Consider the following 21729-nt stretch of genomic DNA (forward strand, 5'->3'; position numbering starts at 1 on the left):
AGCTTCTTGTCTTTCCGGGGAAAAGTTTCTTTTCTTTTGCTTCACTGTCTTCTGATTTGGGTCCACATTCAACTTATGAGTAATCAGTTCTGGATCTATGCTTGGCATATCAGCTGCTGACCATGCAAACACATCACTATTTTCTTGCAAAAATCTCACCCACTTCCCTCTAAGGGGCTCATCGAGTGTGGCTCTAATGAAAATCATCCTCTCAGGATTCTCGGGGGCTAAAGGAATCGAAACCAAGTCTTCTGCTGGCTTTCCTCTTTTCTCATCATTCTATCGGATATCCATATCTTCAATAGGAAGAACCTGCCCCCTAACTTCATCTGCCCTCAAAGAGGCTAAATAACAGCTTCTAGCCATTTTTTGATCTCCTCTCTCTTCTCCAATCCCATTTTGGGTGGGAAACTTCATAACTGAATGGTAGGAAGAAGGGAGTGCCTTGAAGGCATGTATCCCTATTCTCCCCATGATAGCATTATAAGTTGAACTAGCCTTTACCACCACAAAGTCCAACATCTGCGTTGCTTGCCTTGGTTCCTGACCTATGGTGGTTGGCAACTTGATTATCCCTTCCACGGGGCAATCTACTCCCACAAATCCACATATCGGCATGTCGGTTGGGGTCAATTGGGAGTCGTTATATCCCATCCTTAGAAAGGCGTCATGGAGCAAGATATCCACTGAAGCACCATTATCCACAAGGACTCTCTTGATTGGGCTATTTCCTATTATCGGTGTTATGACCAGCGGGTCGTCATGAGGAAATTTCACACCCTCTAGGTCAGAATCATCAAAAGCCAATGTCACTTCTGCCCTGGCCCTCTTCGGGGCTTCTCCAACAATATGCATAACCTCTCTAGTATATATTTTTCTAGAGTTCCTTAAAATCCGGCAGCAGTTAGTCCTCCAAAGATTGTGTTTATCACAGGCCCTCGAGGTCGCGACCCTCCAAAAATTGTATTTATAACTGGTCCTCTAGGCTGGGAATTCCGCCCCTGATCATCTTGGTCCCTCCTACGATCTTCAAAGTTTTTCCTTCCATTATTACTCCTATCCCCTCCTTCTCCAATGTATTTGTTCAATCTTCCTTTTCGAATGAGGAACTCAATTTCATCTTTCAGCTGCCTACACTCATCGGTGTCATGACCAACATCTTTGTGAAATCTGCAATACTTGCTCTTATCTAGCATGGAAGGATCAGCCTTCAAGGGCTTAGGCCAATGAATATCTCGATCTTTCTCGATTTCCATCAAGATCTGGCTTCTAGGAGCATTTAGCGTACTCGGTGAACTTTTGCCCAGGTCCTCCCTTCTTGGGGGTTGAATCAGGGTTTCCCTCAGTTCTAGGATACTTGTCCTTAGCAATATACTTCAGATCAGTTTTCCGCTTCTTGCCTCTAGTGGGCTCATTACTCACTACGGTCTTCCTCATGCTTTCTTCCACCTTGATGTACTACCCTGCCCTATCCTGGAGCCGCAACATGCTTTCAGGGGGGCGTTTGTCCAAGGACATCTTGAAAAACTCATCCCTAGTTCCTTGTTGCAGTTCTATCATGGCTACTTTATCATCAAGGTTTGGGACTTTTAAAGCCTCCTTTGTGAAACGATTCAGGTAGTCTCTCAAGGATTCCTTTGTTTCCTGCACAATGCTCATGAGAGATGCTGAACTTTTCTCATGCACTCTCCCACTAATAAATTGCTTAATAAAAGCCTGACTTAATTCTCTGAAGGACCCAATAGAGTTTGGGGGGTAAACGACTATACCACCTTTGAGCCATACCCGATAGGGTTTGAGGAAAGGCCCGACACTTAATAGCATCATTCACGAGCTGCAACAGTAGTGCATTAGAGAATGTCCTAACATGATTAGCGGGATCTCCTGTGCCATCATAAGCTTTGATCGTTGGCATCTTGAACTTCCTTGAGATATGGGCATTCATTATTTCTTTAGTGAAGGGCAGAGTAGGATCATCAGGATCTCCAAGGGGAAGAAGATTGCTAGGATCAGCCCTTGGGACAACAGCCCTTCTCCGTGTCAGTCCATTCAGGTCTATGATAGGTGGAGGATTTCTCCCCCTAGGATGTAGTGGGGGTCTGGTGGTCTGGTGCACCTCCAAGTCGCGCTTCAGCCTTTGAATCTCAGCCTCGTGAGCCCTGATCCTTTCCTGCACTTCTTGGGGATTCTTCCATTGTGTGCTCCTAGGACGTTGACTACCGCCAGCCATCGGCTCTATGCCAGCACGTTTCCTTCTTGGGGCTATTTCATCATCCGAAGATTCGGAGTCCCTCTCCGTGTAAGGGCTAGAAAATTCCTGATCCTCAGGAATAGGAGCCAAACCTCATATGTAGGGGCAATCACCCTCGTGCTTCACTCCGTCCAGCATGTCCACTTCCTCCAACCTCGGGGTAAAGGGGCATCCCATAAGGGGGGTTAATAGTCACAACAGTTGAATATTCATACCCAATGGGTCGAGAATTCACAGGTTCATGTAGTTGTTGAACTTGGGGATTCGTACCTTGAATAGCCGAGGGAATCGTCCCTTATGACTGAGGTTTAGTTACCCCTATCTGGGCTTCTCCTTGGGTGGCTGCATAAGTTGAATGAGAAGGTACCTCCACGGTTGACGAAATCACTTGGGTTGTCCCCGATGGTGTTCCTACCTCAAGAGCTGTAATTGTTCTCCGTGTTCTCGCCATGGTTGTTGTTGTGCTTTCCCACAGACGGCGCCAAATGTTATGGATTAAAAACTAAGATATATAATTGTTGTATTTATTACTAAGGAACGTGAGCTTCGAGGCTCGATTTGACTGCTCTTGTGTTTCGTGACTCAATCTGCCTTAACAAGATGCCTATGTACCTTCCTGATTGCCAAGGATCAAGTCAAAAAAAATGTAGTTCTGATCTGTGGGGTGAGGCCCCTTATGTAGATGTTAGGAGTCCTTGAATTGGACTTGGTATAGGAGACTTGGTGGTCAAGTCTCTGAATTAGAATGGACTTTGGAGTCCTAGGAAGTAGGAAGCTGATTCCTTATTCCATGAGATTCCTTGGAGGCCAATCTACAAGGATTTATATCCCCACTAGGACTTATCTTAATACCTGTTTTTCTCCCTTATTAATTAATTACAAAATTAATTAATAATCAGGGTTTTGGGCCTTCTTTGTTCCATCAGGCCTGATCTGGTCCATCAGACCTGATCAATGTGTTAACCTTTTTGGTCTAAATATTATACATCTTCTTATGGGGCCTTGCAGCCAAAATCATGTATAATTAATATAATATTTAATTTACACAATCAGGATTCATTTATCCCTATCAGTAAGTAAGCTATATCAATCATCAAAACAATCAGATAACCCCAGAATCAAAAACCCCTAATTCGAACAGAAATAAAAAATCAAAAATTAAAAATTACCTATAGTTTGATGATTTTGATTATTGAAATAGATAGAACAGATCAAGGGCTTCACAATGGTTACTCATACATTGGATTTGGACCACAGAATCACTTCCAAAGTTGGGTTTGATTCCTCAGCATTTCAAGAACACTAAGAACACTTTTCAAAGAATTTCCAGATTTTTGTTTATTTTTCTGATTTTTATATAATAAAATAATTATTAAATAATAAATAAGTGTTATTTATAGTTATAAAAATAATATCCCCAAAATTATTTAGGGCCCAATTATATCATTTAATAAAAATAATTATCCCAAAATTGATAATTAACGGGTAATCATTTCTAACCCAACATATATAAAAATTATGTCAAAAATTCCCAAAAACTACGAATAATCCAAAAATGCAAAAATATCGAATATTTGATAGCCCCACAATTTTATAAAAATGAAAATACGATTTTTATGGGCTTTTACATCCCAGTAGGGGCCCAAAAAAGTTATTTTTCACGAAACAAAACACTTCCTAAATTAACTGGATGTTCGGAAAATTAATATGATATACGCCATATGATGCAGAATAAAGCCAATTGCTTTATATGAAATAATGTAATAGTATCCCGTCTTTCGAGAATACGGGTTTTATTGATCCATCGAAATGATTATCGTATCAAAAAAATTTCGCCGGGACGCGTACGGGTCAAACCGTACTCCGGATCGAAAAAGTCCAAACACGGAAAATGTTCAGAATAATCTTATTAGGTTATGAAGGAGTTTACCGAAGAGTTTCCGGTTGTAAAAACGTAAAAACAGTTGAAGTTGGATGATTTCCGGTTTTATAAAATAGTTTTATAGTTATTAGAAAATAATTATTAAATCCATAATTCATTATAAAATCATATAACAATCCAAAAATTACCAGAAAAATACCATAATTATCTATACTTTTTTCTGGACATATTAAAAGTTAAAATACTTACACCTTATCACATATAAACATCCAAATATCAATATCACTTATTAGATAATTCACCAAAATTCACATAATAGTCACATAATAATTATTTATTGATAAAAATAATTACACGCTATATCCCGGATATTACATCCTTCCCCCTAAAAGGATTCTGTCCTCAGAATCATACTGAGGAACAAATAATGATACTTTTAAAGTATCTCACTTATAATTTCTCAGGCTAATATCTTACCTGAACAACTTTTTCATAAATTTTAACTCGCGACCTCAATCATTACTTAACAACCTATTGCTGATATCATATTCCACCAATTATTCATACAATCTAACTTTAGTCTCCATTTTGGAGCTAACTTAGTCTTATTGGCTATACATATAAACATCCTATGAATTTGCTATGTGTGTGGCAGTAAGGCCAACCCACTCATAATCTTCCTGCCTATCTTACTGTCTCAAAAGGACCAAGTTATTACATGATAACCTTCTTTCCTTTCTAATTTTAATAATTCGTGCCCATGAATGCTTCCAACATTTATTGGTTATTTTACTTCATTTTTCACATATGTATTTGTTCAATTAGCCTAGCTTGTAATCGCTTCCAATCGTATCCGAGACTCTTTAATTGTCTCCTATACTTTTTGTCCATCTGCGAATGATATACTGAGCTCATGGCGCCTTCGATTTCTAAACGTCCTAAATCAATTCTATAATTTAGAATTAAAGATAAAATTTTAACAGATGCATTTATCTCACAACTTATTATTATACCTTAATTTCTTTTAATCACAATCGAATATATTTATCGAGCGAAAATCTTTTACTATTTAGAAGAAAATATACTAATCTGGATACATTTCCCATATACCTTAACCCATATTATCATTGATTTCCTCCATTTGCCTTAGCTATTCAATATCAACTCCAGGATTGTCTCTTTCAAAGATTCTTCTACTCAACTCAGAGTCAAAAGATTGAATCTTTGGATCCTTGTAGAATAAAATTGACTTTCTTCCCTTTACTTTCAGGATTTGAAGATATTGACTTGCTTCAACAACAGCTTCTATCTCCAGAATACCTTGGTCTTCATTAGAAGCAGTTGTAACTTGTAAAGATTGTTGCATTTTTGTAGTCACAGTCGAATCTTTAACTATTCTTTCATTTCCCTTACTCTCCCCAACTTGTCTAGATTGAAATCTAGTGATTGCTTTTGATGAACCACTAACTCCAACTAGCTCTTCACATTTTCACATTTCACTATACTTCTGTCCCCCCTTATTACCTCCATCAGGATTTTCATCATCAGTATCTGTCAATGTCAGCTGTTTGCATTTAGATTTAACAATTTTCTCCCCTTTTTGGCATCATCACCAAGCGGTAGAGAAAGAATCAGCTCCATTGAATTCTATACTTCTGTAAGTTGATCAGACATTTGAACTTGTTTAGCTTTCAATCTAGCTTGACTGGCTTCAATTGCAGTTTGTCTGACAACTATTAGTGCTATTTGTTTCTGAATTTCCTGATGAGTAGTCATCTTTGAAGCAATCAATGATTCTTTGATTTGATTGATTTGAGAAGTAATTGCTTCTTGAGCTGTATGTAGTGATCTGACAACTAAAGTTGATGCTTTCAGATGATTCAACATTTTAGGATTCTTAATCTTCTGTTCTGTTATTTCCAGATGTGCAACAACCTTTGTTCTGGAAATAGGATATGTATAATCTTTCCAACGAGTATTCCAGAGATTATCAAAATAATCCTTTTCTTTGTTAGCAACTAACTCTTTCATTTCTTCTTGTCTCACATGCATAGACATATCTTCAGGGAAGAAGATATCATCCTCAGGATCTATAATAGCATTAGAAATATTAGCTTCTTCACCATCATTAGATTCTTCAATAGCAATTGGATTTTGCACTAATTGTTGAGCTTCATCACCAGCTTCAGCATGTAGAATAGAATTAGAAATTGGTGCAGTATATGATCCAGCAGCTACAGAAGCTTCCACACCTTCAGTAGTTAACACCACATCTTCAAGAATTGTAGATAATGAATTGGAGCTTCAAAATTTACTTCCAGGACCTCAGTTCCTGTAGCATGCTGTGGTGATTCTGAAATGGATGAAACTTTACGAATGGACTACTGTGCTACTTCATCTTCAGCAACAACAGAGATTTTCTCAGGTGATGGAAAAGTAGAGTAAATGGACTATTTTTAACAAAAAATGGGATTATTTCATGTGGTGAAATATTAGAATGTATGGACTGTAAGAAAGTATCAGTACTTAGACTTGCAGGGAGATAAACAACACTTGGTAGATCAGAGTTTATTTGAGATTCAACAGACTATTGTTATATCATTTGCATAACCTAGAAGCTCTCAATGATATTTGTTCAACCTTTCGAGAGAGTATGTTTGTAATCAGTTTTTATCTGTTAATATAAAAACTGTTAATTCTGTTGAAGCTTTGTCAAATTGATTATATTAACTGTATTCACCCCCCTCTATAGTTGATTACGGGCCTAACAATTGGTATCAGAGCTTGTTGTTGCCATACAAATAGTTTAGGATCTCAAAATCAATCAACAATGTCAGACAGAAAAGAAGAAACACATAATCCAAAACCACCACCCACGACCATATCACAGATTAGAAGCAACATGAGTAGGTATGAAGCAATCAAGGTTTCAGTCCTGAAGATACATGAATATCCAACCTGGAAAGTCAGTATGGCCATGTGTTTGGAAGCCACAGATCCTGAATATCTAAACATGATTTATGATGGTCCTCATAAATAAATGGAGGTTGATGTTTTCGTTGCAGGAGAACCATAGAAGATGATAGACAAAGACACGAAGGACTATACTCCTGTAGATCTCTCATCTATCACGAAGGATGCTAAGGTCAGACACATCTTGCACAATAGTCTTGATAGTGTTATGTCCAATAGAGTTACTGGATGTAAGACAACAAAAGAGATATGGAATGCTTTAGAGGTAAAGTGTTAAGGTACAACTGCTATCAAGAAGAACATGAGGATAGTACTTACTCAAGAATATGAGCACTTTGACTCAAGAGATAATGAGTCATTAACTGAGATCTATGACGAATTCCAAAAGCTGCTGAATGACTTATCCCTTGTCAACAAAGAATATGATTTGGAGAACTCAAACTTGAAGTTCCTACTTGCTCTTCCTGAAAAGTGGGACTTTAAAGTCACATCAATAGGGATAACTATCAACTTGCTAACACACCTCTAGATGAGATCTATGGAGTTCTGAAAACTCATAAACTGGAGATGGAGCAAAGAAGCAAGAGAAAAGAATCTAAATCTAGACCAGTTGCACTCAAAGTTGAAGAGAAGTCAAACAAGAAAGAAGCTACTCTAAAAGGGAAAGCCATGATTGCAAAGTCAGATATTGAATCATCAAATTCTGATGATGACTCAAATGCTGACACTGAATCAGATACTGATTGTGATCATAACAACAATGAAGACATGGATCAAATGGCTACCCTACTGGTTAAAAGCTTCAAGAAGATGGTCTACAAGAACTTTAAGAAAGGGAGAAGATTTTTCCAGAAAAGGTTTTGATTCCTCAAACTTTGATAATAGGAATAACAGAAGAAATACTTATTGGAAGGAATTAAGATCTGGAAAACTTGACAAGTCAAAAGAGAGATTTTTCAACTGTGATGGAATTGGACACTTTGCAGCTGACTGTAGAAAACTCAGATCTGAGAAGAAACAAACCTTGATCTCAAAGAAGAAAAACTGGGATGATTCATCAGATTCAGATGATGGAGTCAATTATGCTCTCATGGCAAATGCTGATACTGAGGCTGATAATGCTGAATTAAAGGTACCTTGGACTATTCTTGCTTTTGTTACTGATGATATCTATGAATTAAGATTATTTATTAAGACTCTGCATGTTAGTTATAAGGATCAAACCTTAGAGATAATAGAATCAAGAGTGAAAACTCTGAGTTAAAGAAAAGGAATGATCACCTAGAAAGTAAGTTGCTTTCCATGCTAGAAATTCAAAAAGAAAGAGATAATGTTGTTTATGTTAAAGAAAAATTGTTAGAAAAATATGCTTATCTAGAGAATGAGTTAGCTAAATAAAGAGAAGTTATTAAACTTTGGACTAACTCAGGAAAAATAACTCAGGAAATTTTAGAGAATGGCTATTGGGTATCAAGATTAAGATACTCTGCTAGATCTAATTCAGATAAGAAAATTGGAAAAGAAACTGAGAAAACATAACCAATAAAAACTGATAGCAAGGTCAAACTGAACAAGGTTCAAATAAAGACCATTAAGTTTATTCCAAGTGCTAAAAATATCAAGTGAATCCATAAGGAAAGTACAACCTCAGCACCTAGATCAAACTTAATTACTGATAAGAATGAACAGTTTCTTACAAAATCAGTAAATATTGGTTAAATGACTCAGAAATAGCTTAAAAAAAAGCTTAAGGATTTACACATAAAATACAAGAAGAAAAGGCCTAGGAAAAATAGGAACGGCAAGGTAGGTGTTAATAAGAATGGAAATTATGTAACTCCTCCAAATGCACCTAGAAAGGCCTGTTTGAACCTTGGTAGTACTAATCATCTTGAAATCTTGGAGGAAGAATAAAGAGATAAATATTATTCATTCCAAATCAGAGTTTAGGAATAGAACAATTAGATATAAACCAAAGAGTCCTTGTTTTCAGTGTGGTGGTGTTTGACACTCTATTTATACATGTAAAAAGTATCACAGTTTGTATTATGACTATTATAAACTAAAACCCTCTTTAATTAAAGCAAAATCTATTTCTATATGTATAAATACTGATAGTAAAAATGTTAACATAAACTCTGATAAAAAGTCTTCTACTGCATATGTTAACAAACTTAAAAAGGCCAAAGGATCCAAGCAAGTCTGGGTCCTTAAAAACACTAAATGATTCCAATTACTGATTGCAGGGTAACCGGAGGAACATTCTAGTCTTGGAAAGTGGATGCTCAGGACACATGACTGGTTATAAATCCCTGCTATCAATATTTAAGGAGAAAGTTGGCCCATGTGTTTCTTATGGATATGGAAACTTAAGTAAAATCTTGGGATATGGCAAAATCAAAATTGGAAATGTCATCACTGAAAATGTAGCTCTAGTTGCAGAACTCAAGCATAATCTGATCAGTGTGAGTCAAATCTGTGACAAAGGTTACCATGTCAACTTCTATGAGGAGCATTATGAAATTGGTAGTAAGTCTGATGGAAAAATTGCAACGATTGGTGTAAGATATGGTAGTTTATATGAAGCCTGGGTCTCCACAAGTTCTAATTAATTATAAGTTTGTTTACTCAGTAGAGCATCTTTGGAAGACACCTGGAACTGGCATAAAAGACTTTCTTACCTCAAGTTCAACAATATCAATGAACTTGTGAGGAAAGATCTTGTGTTTACTCCTGATGGCTTATGTGACTTATGCCAGAAAGCCAAGCAAAGGAAAACATCTTTCCAAAGTAAACTGAATCCTCCATTCTTGAACCATGTCATCTACTTCATCTTGATCTCTTTGGTCCAGTGATTGTTATGTCAACTGCCAATAAGAGGTATGCACTCCTAATTGTTGATGAATATAAAAGATACACATGGGTGTATTTTCTGCACACCAAGGATGAATTTCCATCCATTCTTTTTGATCATGTGAGGGAGCTGGAAAAAGAATCAACATACAAAGTGAAGATCATCAGAAGTGATAATGGAACTGAATTCAAGAATAGCTCAATGTAAGATTTCTGCAAACTCAAGGGGATAAAACAAGAGTTTTCTGCTCCTAGAACTCCACAAAAAATGGCATTTTTGAAAAAAATAGAACTCTTATAGAAGCTGCAAGAACCATGCTAGAAGAAGCAAGATTACCTACCTACTTTTGGGCTGAGGCTATGCGAACTGCTACCTTTTCACAAAATACAACATTGATCAACAGGCATGGAAAAACACCATTTGAGATGGTGAAGGGAAAGAAGCCAAATTTGAAGTATTTTCATATTTTTGGTTGTAAATTTTTGTTCTCAAAACTCATCTGAAGGAGCTGACCAAGTTTGATCTAAATGTTGATGAAGGAATTTTTGTGGGATATCCATTGTCCATAAAAACCTTCAGAGTTTATAATCTGAGAACTAGAACAGATATCGAATCTATACATGTATCTTTTCATGAAAAAATGATAACAGATCTAGAAGATGCAGATGACCATGACAAACTGAGATTTGAAAATCAAGTACCTTATGCTGAACTTTTGAATCATGATCCTGATACAGTAAATCCTGATATCACTCAAAGCTCTAATGCTCCACATAATAGTGAAAATTCTTCTAATAATGAACCATATGTTGAGGGGGAGCAACATGATTTAAATCCTGAGACTACTACAAGTGAGTCAACTCAAGAAACATCAGTAGAAAGATCATCAGACTCATTTTCCTCAAACTCTGATGAGTCAAATGCTGATAACAATGGGAACACTGATTCAGGGCGAGCATCAGGAAATAACATTAGTACTAATGAAAGATATACTAGAGAGTTCATGAATCAAGGGGGAGGTTCATCTTCAAGGAGTCAACTTCCATCTGCATGAAAATGGTCCAAGTCACGTACACCTAACTTAATCATTGGAAACCCTAACAGTGGTGTAAGAATAAGAAAATCCACTCAGAATGAATGTCTTTACCATTCTTTTAAATCTCAAACAAGACCCAGGAAGGTTGAAGAAGCTCTGCAAGATGCTGACAGCAATACAAGAGGAGCTCAATGAATTTGAAAGGAATAAAGTCTGGAATCGTGTGCCAAGAAAAAAGAACAGATCTGTAGTTGGCACAAAGTGGGTGTACAAAACCAAAACTGACAGTGAGGGCATTATCATAAGGAATAAAGGAAGACTGGTTACAAAGGGTCATTCACAACAAGAAGATATTGATTATGATGAGACATTTTCTCCTATTGCAAGGCTTAAGGAAATTAGAATCTTTCTTGCCTATGCTGCTCACAAGAAGTTTAAGGTGTTCCAAATGGACGTGAAGAGTACATTTCTAAATGGAGAACTTGAAGAGGAAGTTTATGTTGAACAACCTCCAGGGTTCATTGATCCAGAGTATCGAGATCATGTCTACTTACTGGACAAAGCATTCTATGGTTTGAAGTAAGCTCCAAGGGCCTGGTATGAAATACCTGCTCTATTTCTGCTAGATAGTGGTTTCACAAGAGGTACAACTGAAAAAACTCTCTTTTATAAATACCATGGTAAGGACTTGTTATTAGTACAGATATATGTTGATGATATCATTTTTGGATCTACTAATGATAAACTCTGTGGGAAATTTACAAAGCTAATGCAGTCCAGGTATCAAATGAGTTATTTTCTGGGGTTACAAGTTAAACAGACTGATGAAGGAATCTTCATAAATTAATCCAAATACACCAGTAATTTACTCAAAAGATTTAGAATGCAAGACTGCTCAACTGCATCAACTCCCATGACCATTGCAACCAAGTTAGAATTAAATACTAGTTTTTCAGTAGATACAACCAACTACAGAGGTATAATTGGCTCACTCCTATATCTGACTGCTAGTAGACCTGATATCATGCATGCTACCTGTCCCTGTGCAAGGTTCCAAGTTGATCCTATAAAACCTCATCTATTAGATGTGAAAAGAATTTTTAAGTATCTCAAAGGCACCATGAATCTGGGATTATGGTATCCTAGAGATTTAGACTTTTAGCTAATTGGATATTCAGATGATGATTTTGCAGGATGCAAAATAGACAGGAAAAGCACTTCTGGAAACTGCCAATTTCTTGGTGGCAGATTGGTTTCTTGGTATAGCAAGAAACAAAAGTCAATTTCCACATCAACTGCAGAAGCAAAATATATTGCTGCAGGAAGCTGTTGTGCTCAGATTCTATGGATGAAGAATCAGTTACTGGATTATGGGTTAGATTATTCTGCGATTCCCATATATTGTGATAATCAAAGTGCTATTTTAATGACAGGAAATCCAGTGCAGCATTTAATGACTAAACACATCAGCATCAGGTACCATTTCATAAGGGAACATGTGGAAGCAGGTACAGTGGAATTGGTCTTTGTTCCAACAAATCAGCAAGTAGCAGATATATTCACCAAAACTCTTTCTGAAGCTACTTTCACAAGATTGGTGAATGAATTGGGAATGATATCAGGATAATTCTCAAACTCTGATAATTAAGACTGCTGATATTTTGAAGCATGATATCTTATTATGTGTTAGTACTTGTTAGATACTCATTATTGTGCTAAATGTTGATGTCATGATAACATGCAATTATCTTCTATGAATCCTATATGAAAACTGCATGTTCAACTACTAATTATGCGTATATACTTTGTTATTAGTTAAACTTGCTTTGACTAATAGATCCTTCCAGTAGTTGTTAAGTTCTGATATTGGTCAAACTAGTGTTGATTAATAAATCCTGATAGTCGTACTAAAAATATTGATAATGGTCAAACCATGATTGATTGTTATATTTCATTGATTATGTTGAATTTATTTGAAATAAATGGTTACACAGTATTCTTAATTAATCAGTGAGTTAGTGGAATATCTTTTAATTGATTAAATGGGTTAGCTACTGATGTAAGTATCTAATAACACTTGAGTACTTACATTGGGAATATGAATCTGAAGAGAGAGATTACTTTTTATTTACCTAGATACATTCTACTATTCCATCACCTGAGAAAATCCCTGTTGTTGCTGAAGATGAAGTAGCACAACAGTCCATTCATAAAGTTTCAACCATTTCAGAATCACCACAACATTCCACAAGAACTGAGGTCCTGGAAGTAAATTTTGAAGCTCCAGTTCATTTATCTACAATTATTGAAGATGTGGAGTTAATTGGTAATGGTGTGGAAGCTTCTGAAGCTGCTAGATCACATACTGTACAATTATATTCTACATGCTAAAGCTGGTGATGAAATTCAGCAATTAGTGCAAAATCCAGTTGCTATTGAAGAATATAATGATGGTGAAAAAGCTAATATTTATAATGCTATTATAGATCTTGAGAATGATCTTTTCTTCCCTGAAGATATTCCTATACATGTGAGACGACAAAAAATGAAAGAGTTAGTTCCTAAGAATGAAAAGGATTATTTTGATAATCTCTGGAATGCTCATTGGAGAGATGATACATATCCTATTTTCAAAAAAAAGTTGTAGCACATCTAGAAACAACGGAAACGGAAGATTAAAAATCCTGATATGCTGAATCATCTGAAAGCATCAACTTAAGTTGTTAGATCCTTACATACAACTCAAGAAGCAACCACTTATCAAATCAATCAAATCAAAGAATCATTGATTACTTCAAGGATGACTACTCATCAGGAAATTCAGAAACAAATTGAACCAATAGTTGTCAGACAGAATGCAATTGAAGCCAGTCAAGCTAGATTGGAAGCTAAACAAGTTCATATGTCTGATCAACTTACAGAAGTACATAATTAAATGGAGAAGATTCTTTCTCTACTGCTTGGTGATGATGCCAAAAAGGGGGAGAAATTTGTTAAATCTAAATGCAAATAGCTGACATTAACAAATACTGCTGATGAAAATCCTGATGGAGATAATAAGGGGGACTGAAGGATAGTGAGATGAAAAGAAGTGAAGAGCTAGTTGGAGTTAATCGTTCACCAAAAGCGATCACTAGATCTCAATCTAGACGAGGTGGAGAGAGTAAGGGAAATGAAAGAAGAGTTAAAGAATTGACTGTAACTACAAAAATGCAAAAATCTTTACAAGTCATAAATGCTGATGAAGACCAAGGTATTTCGGAGATAGAATCTGGTGCTGAAGCAAGTGAATATCTTCAAACTCTGAAAGTAAAAGGAAGGAATACAAATCTATTCTACAAGGATCCAAAATTCAAGCATTTGACTCTAAAGTGAGTAGAAGAATCTTTGAAAGAGAAAATCCTAGAGTTCATCTTGAATAACTAAGGCAAATAGAGGAAGACTTCAAGAATTGCATGAAGACAGCAAATGCTGATATTGTTGTTATCTCTCAAGTACTTTATAAAGATGATCCTTCTAACAGACCAACCAAAGGTTTAGTTATAAGGGAATTCATTCAAGCAGAAGATGAAAGATCTCTCAGATCTCAAGCTATTTTAACTGCTGACAAGAAGCTTAAAGGAAAAGAGAATATATAAGAGAAGTCAAAGATTTCAAAGCCTAAAGTCAAAGCTGTTGCAAAGAAGAAATCAGTATCTAAGGAAACTAAATCTCAAATAATGATAGATCCAATCCATACAGTAGTTCAAGCTTATGATACTGAAGAAAGATGTGAAGAAGAAGAAATCATCCAAGCTTAGCAAATAAGGAAGATTTATGGAGTTAACTGGGCTGATAAACTGAAATTAACCTCTGACACTGCTCAAGTTAAGGAAGAAACTATTATTAAACCAATCACACCCTCTGATTCTACTCATGTTGTTGATATCTTAAACCCAATTCAAGTAGTTTTATGAAATCTTGATTCTGAAGACATAGTCTCTTATAAGCCAGAACTTACTTTTGAAGAGAAGAAGAAGCTACTATGGGGAAGCAAGAAACCAACACCTACAAGAGATTCTTCTGAAACATTACAAAAGATTTATAGTGGAAGTTCTCGATCTAGACAACCTGGAATCACAAGTGGTCTTGGAAGATTAAATGATGATGATCCATTTGTAGGAGATGTTTTGGCTCTAAGAAAATATTCTTATTTGACAGAAATTGGAGATAATGTAATGCTTGAAGACTTACAGAAGATCATATTAATGCAAATTTTTATTGATCATATTGAAGAGAAAATAATCTATTTTCTGGAGTCTGGGAGAAGCTTATGGTTGAATCAAGAACAGTTAAGAGAAAAACCATGGCAGGAATTGGAACTTATTGCTATAATTTTCAAGGTAACTAATTTTGTAACTGCCAGATGGTCTGCATTAATAAAGAACCTGATACATTTAAAGCAGAGAGGAATGTATTATAAATCAAACTACATTCTAAAGTACATTGATCATTCTGAATATGTTCATTTTCATTCACACCTTCATTTCTCAACTTACCAAGTTCTCAAACTCTCCTAAGCTTTTATCTTTCTTCAAGTTCTCCAAGAATTTCTGGCGGACAATGTCCTAACAAGTCCTCTTTTTCTCAAAAGGAAGCTCTGTACAAGAGGGCCACTCTCCGCTCCCTCCAAGGTAAAGCTCTTGCTTCGCCCTTCTCAATTAAACATTGTTCGAACAGTCTGAAGAGTATGTTAGATGAGAGGGTGCATGAATACCCTAGTACCGTCCATTTTGATGCATTTCATCCCAGAAGTATGCTCCATGAGAAGGATGTCGAGGAGATTAAGTCGATTTACTCCTGGCCCGACTGCTTACGGGTTCATAAGGCTAAGCCAAGTGAGAGGGCTTGTAACCTTTGCCACCAAAGGCTATTTGTGTTCAAGGCGGCCCTTAAGTCTGGGCTAAGATTTCTTCTGCACCCTTTCATTTCGAGGCTTCTAGCTGAACTCAAGATTCATCCATTCCAGCTTTACCCTAATGAGTGGTCTTTCATCATTCTATTTATAGTGAGATGTCATGACTTAGGCATCCCCTTGAGTGTGACGATGTTCCGTAGTATCTTCATGATAAAGCTTCTCCTTTGAATCGGCCTGGTTGGGTTATGATACAACACAGAGCCCATGTTCCTCATATATTGAACACCAGCTCTCTCAATGACTCAAACCATAAGTGGAACAAGAAGTTTGTGTTCGTTGAGTGCAAGGATGAAGACTGGGGGCATACTTTAGACGTGACTTTAGTAGCCCAGTTGATAGTTCTCACTTCATTCTTAACCTTTCTGATGCCGAGCTTCTTTCCCGAGATCTCCTTATTGATGACGACATGAGGACCCCTTATTGGGAGTTCGTGATAGAAGTCAAGCTTGTCGAGGATGGCCTTAGCTGCCTCTCTATAAAGGGTATTTATCTTTGTTTCCCCTTACTTTGTGCAAGTTTATTATTATATCTGTTTTATTTCCTTCTTATTTCAGCTGCTGAGGCTCTTGATGCCAAAGCCAAGCTGAGCGATGCTATTACGGGCATGATGGCCAGAGATGCAACTAAAAAGGCCAACCATATTCCTAAGGTTCCTGCCTTCCTTGAGGCGTCGGGATCTGGTCAGAAGAGGACCAAAGACTTTGACGGGAATGCCAGGACCCCTTTCGAGCCGGGATAAAGTATCTCTTCCAACGACTCCGTATTTGGCAGCCCGGGCCTTGCCCTTGAGTGGTCGAGGAACTACATCACTCCTCCTGATCTCCTATTCGTCTCTTCTGGTGAGAAGCTTCTCAAGGCCGAGATGCTGGGGGCTCACGCCCTCTATCAGGTATACTTCTCCTTATGTAAATTTTTATTTAAGTTCTCCTCTTCTTAGAACTTAGAAAATATTATAGGAATCACTCATTGGGGTCTCGGCCCTTCATATTTAAACTTTTTATAACTATACTCATATTTTCTTTGTCAGGCCAATCCTACTTTGCGGCGTCCTCCACTCAAGCTGTTAATATGAGAGGCGACTATACCGCATTACAGACTTCTATGAACCAAATAACTATATCCGCAGGGGAATGGGAGTCCAAGGCTCATGAAGTAAAGGGTAAGCTCGTTGTCATAGAGAGGAAATATGCTAGTTCGGAGGAGAAGAGGAAGAAGGAATGTAAAGACCTCGAGGGTGCTTATCACAGAACCTCTAGGTTCACTAAAATGATGGACGGGCATGATGATGAGATGCGCCCTGTTAACCTGGAAATAGGTTGGAATAAAGGAATCAAAGATGCTTAGGGCATATGGTCGGATGTGGTTGATCCAAGCCTTTTTTCTTGCCCCTGGAAGCTACCTACTATGGATCCATCCGGACAAGCTTCCGAATCTGTGCCCTCGACTCCTCATATGAGGTCTCAATCGAGTTCCAGTCACGGGGGTTCCGGTTCCTGTTCTAAGGATAAGGCCCCCTCGAGTAGGGTAGCCCTTCATGGGAAGATTATGAAGCCGATTCCAGGGAGCAGTGGTTCTTCTTCTGAGGAAGGCTCGGATGGTGAGGGGGAGGATTCTTCTTATGAGTGAATGATGTAGCCTTGCATGGCCTTGATTTCCGTATGTGGCTTTCATTTTCAGAACTTATTAGTTTGAACCTTATTGGTCTGTAACCTATTGGTCCTTCTGGACTTTAACTTATGATCCTTTAGGATCTTTTATCTATACACTTTGTTTAATTTCATTTCATACTTGTCTTTTATTTTCGGCATTTGGTCCTCCGGGATTTGCATTCTTTAGATGCTCGTACTTAAATAAGTTGGTAGACAAGATGATAGAAATAAACTTGCATAAATAGATAATATCTCTAAGAAATGGGTTCAACCCTTACATAAGATGGTTTTGTCGAACTTATTTATAAACTTAATTATGTACTCGGAACATGTAGTGAATTTCCTAAATAAAATAAACCTTCAGGTTTGAAGCATGCCAAGTGCGGGGCACTTCATCACAATTTAGGGTCTCTAACTTGTACGATCCTCGTCCCAATGTCCTCCTGACCTTATAAGGTCCTTCCCAGTTAGGGGCTAGCTTTCCTCTCTCCCCCACTCCTGATGCCTCAATCTTCCTTAGAACCAAATCTCCTTGTTGAAAGAACCTTTCTTTAACCCATCTATTGTAATAGAGGGAGGCTCTTTGTTGATGCTTTGCATTGAAGGCGTTGGCCTCGTCCCTGATCTCGTCAATGAGATCAAAAGCGAGCCTCATGCCTTCTTTGTTGGTCTCTGGCTCATAAGCTTCAATCCTAATGGATTCATGAGTGATTTCAAGGGGCACCACTGCCTCGGCTCCATAAGCCAACATGAATGAGGTAGCTTCAGTTATCACTTTGTAGGTGGTACGATATGCCCATAGTATATGCAGCAACTCATCCACCCAAGTATTTCTCAAGCATTCAACCCTTTTCTTAAGTCCATCAAGGATGATTTTGTTAGCAACTTCCGCTTTCCCGTTTGCCTGAGGATGTGCAGCCGAGGTGAAGCGGAGTTCTATTCTGTTATCGTCGCAGTAATCTCTGAACTCTGCATTATCAAATTGTTTCCCATTATCCGTGTCAAGGATGCGTGGGATTCCATATCGGTATATCATATTCTCCTAGAAGAATTTGGTAATTTGCTTGGCGGTTATCTTGGCTAGTGCCTTAGCCTCAATCCACTTTGTAAAGTAGTCTATGACTATCAGAATGAACTTCTTTTGACCCGATGCTACAGGAAATGGCCCAAGTATGTCCATTCCCCACATTGAAAAAGGAATGGGTGTGATGATCGATGTAAGCCTCTCTGGGGGCTGTCATACTATTGGAGCGTGCCTCTGGCATCTGTCATATTTCTTCACATAAGCCTTTGTATCGGCTAGCATAGTTGGCTAGTAGAATCCCAACGGAGTTATCTTATAAGCGAGGGCCCTGCCCCCCAAGTGTTGTCCACAAATCCCTTCATGGGCTTCTTTAAGTGCCTCCTCTGCTTCAAGAGATCTTAAGCACTTCAAGTATGGAATAACAAAGGACCTTTAATAAAGAAGGCCTTCAATCAATTAGTATCTCAATGCTATAACCGACAGCTTGCGTGCCTCTTGGGCATCGTCGGGGAGCCACCCAGTTTCTAAGTGGGTCTTGATCGGGTCTATCCAACAGCTTACCACACCAACCGGTGCTATCAGATTTATGACATGAATAGTAGGGGTCTTCAAGACCTGGAAGTAAATACTTCTCAGATAATTCTCGATTTAGACGAGGCGAACTAAGACAAGGCATCTGCCGTAGTGTTCTCCTCTCTCGGAACATATTGTCCGTACCATTCATCGAACTGAGTAAGTATTCCCTTTACGACTCGTAGGTACCTGTCCACAGTATCACCCTTGGCCCCAAACTCCCCATTAACTTGAGCAACTACAAGTCTTGATCTCCGTAGACCTTCAGTTTTTTGGCCCTCACGGTTCTAGCCAAGCCTAAGCCAGCTATCAATGCTTCATATTCTGCTTCATTGTTCGTAGTCTGGAAATCCAACTTCAAAGCATATTCAATCAAAATCCCATCAGGGCTTTGCAAGTCTAGGCCTGCACCACTAGATTTTATTTTGGACGCTCCATCTGATAGGGATAAATAAATTATGATAGTATAATTAAATACTGCCAGGTATGGGCTGCTAGGCCCAATAAATAGATATACGATACTCAAACCAGAAAGGTTAAAGCTGATGGACCAGTTCAGGCCTGATGGAATAAAAAAAAGGCCCAAAGGCCCTGATTATTAATTAATTTCGTAATTAATTAATAAGGGAGAAATCAGATGTTGAAAAGAGTCCCGATAAGGATATAAATCCTTAGAGATTAGCCTCAAGGGGACCTAAAAAGATAAGGAATCAGCTTCCTACTTCCTAGGACTCCTAAGTCTATCCTAATTCAGAGGCTTGTCCACCAAGTCTCCTATACCAAGTCCAATTCAAGGACTCCCACATCTATATAAGGGGTCTCACCCCACAAATCAGAACTACGTTTTAGACTTAGTCCTTGGAGGACATGAAAGTCACTACGTCCTTGGTAGCCCTCGCCGACATAGCCCCGAGGGCAAGTATCACCAAGAACTACGTTTTTTGACTTGATCCTTGGCAATCAGCAAGGTACGTAGGCATCTTGTTAAGGCAGATTGAGTCACGAAACACAAGAGCAGTCAAATCGAGCCTTGGAGCTCACGTTCCTTAGTATTAAATACAGCAATTATATATAGTAGTTTTAATCCATAACATTTGGCGCCGTCTGTGGGAAAAACGGAACAACAACCATGGCGAGAACACGGAGAACAACCAGCACTCTGGAGGAGGGAACACCATCAGGGACAACCCAGGTGATTTCATCAACCGTGGAGGTTCCTCCCCATTCAACTTATGCATCTACTCAGGGGGAAGCCCAGACAGGGGCAACTCATCCTTAGCCACAAGGGACAACTCCCCCGACTATTCAAGGTACGAATCCTCAAGTTCAACAAATATATATACCTGTGAATTCTCGACCCGTCGGGTATGAATATTCAACTATTGTTACTACTAACCCCCCTTATGGGATGCCCCTTCACCCTGAGGTTGGAGGAAGTGGATATGCTGGGCGAAGCGAAGCACGAGGGCGGTCGCCCCCCTATATACGAGGTTTGGATCCTATCCCTGAGGATCGGGAATTTTCTGGTCCATACACTGAGAGAGACTCTGAATCTTCGGATGATGAAGTGGCCCCGAGAAGGAGGCGTCCTGGGAAAGAGCCAATGGCCGATGGAAGGCAACGCCCCCAAAGCACCCCAGGGGCGAATCCCCAAGAAGTGCAGGAAAAGATCAGGGCTCATGAGGCTGAAATCCAAAGGCTGAGGCGTGATTTGGAGGCTCACCAAGCCACCAGACCCCACATACCTCCTAGGGGGAGAAATCCTCCTCCTATCATAGACCTGGATGGTCCGGTAAGAAGAAGGGCTGCTGTCCCAAGAACTGATCCAAGCAATCTCCTTCCCCTTGGAGATCCTGATGATCCAACTCTACCCTTCACAGAAGAGATAATGAATGCCCATATCTCAAGAAAATTCAAGATGCCCACTATCAAAGCCTATGATGGCACGGGAGACCCCGCTAATCATGTTAGGACATTCTCTAATGCACTGCTGCTGCAACCCGTGAATGATGCTATAAAATGTCGGGCCTTCCCTCAAACCCTGTCGGGTATGGCTCAAAGATGGTACAGTCGCCTACCCCCAAATTCTATTGGATCATTCAGAGAATTAAGTCAGGCTTTTATTAAGCAATTCATCAGTGGAAGAGTCCATGAGAAAAGTTCAGCATCTCTTATGAGTCTTGTGCAGGGAGCTAAAGAATCCTTAAGAGATTACCTAAATCGTTTTACAAAGGAGGCTTTAAAAGTCCCAGACCTTGATGATAAGGTAGCCATGATAGCACTGCAACAAGGAACTAGGGATGAGTTTTTCAAGATGTCTTTGGCCAAACGACCCCCTGAGAGCATGTTGCAGCTCCAAGAGAGGGCAGGGAAGTATATCAAGGTTGAAGAAAGTATGAGGAAGACCGTAGTAAGTAATGAGCCCACTGGAGGCAAGAAACGAAAAACTGATTTGGAGTATATCGCTAAGGATAAATATCCTAGAACTGAACAAAACCCTGATTCAACCCCCAAGAAGGGAGGACCTGGG

The 21729-nt window shown here is 38.5% G+C and overlaps 1 protein-coding gene across 1 annotated transcript; it reads right to left on the reverse strand.

Annotated features, from left to right (window-relative positions):
• Nucleotides 1-17945: 17945 nt before the first annotated feature.
• Nucleotides 17946-18638, reverse strand: LOC141660998 (uncharacterized). The gene has a single exon (XM_074467979.1). It carries the CDS (start codon nt 18636-18638, stop codon nt 17946-17948), a length of 693 nt encoding a protein of 230 aa, XP_074324080.1.
• Nucleotides 18639-21729: the final 3091 nt, after the last annotated feature.

This window comes from Apium graveolens, chromosome 5, assembly GCF_009905375.1.
Source record: "Apium graveolens cultivar Ventura chromosome 5, ASM990537v1, whole genome shotgun sequence".
NCBI classification, from domain to species: domain Eukaryota; kingdom Viridiplantae; phylum Streptophyta; class Magnoliopsida; order Apiales; family Apiaceae; genus Apium; species Apium graveolens.

Excerpts from the sequence above, each read along its gene's own strand:
- LOC141660998 (XM_074467979.1), bottom strand. The coding sequence starts at position 18,638 with ATGATATACCGATATGGAATCCCACGCATCCTTGACACGGATAATGGG.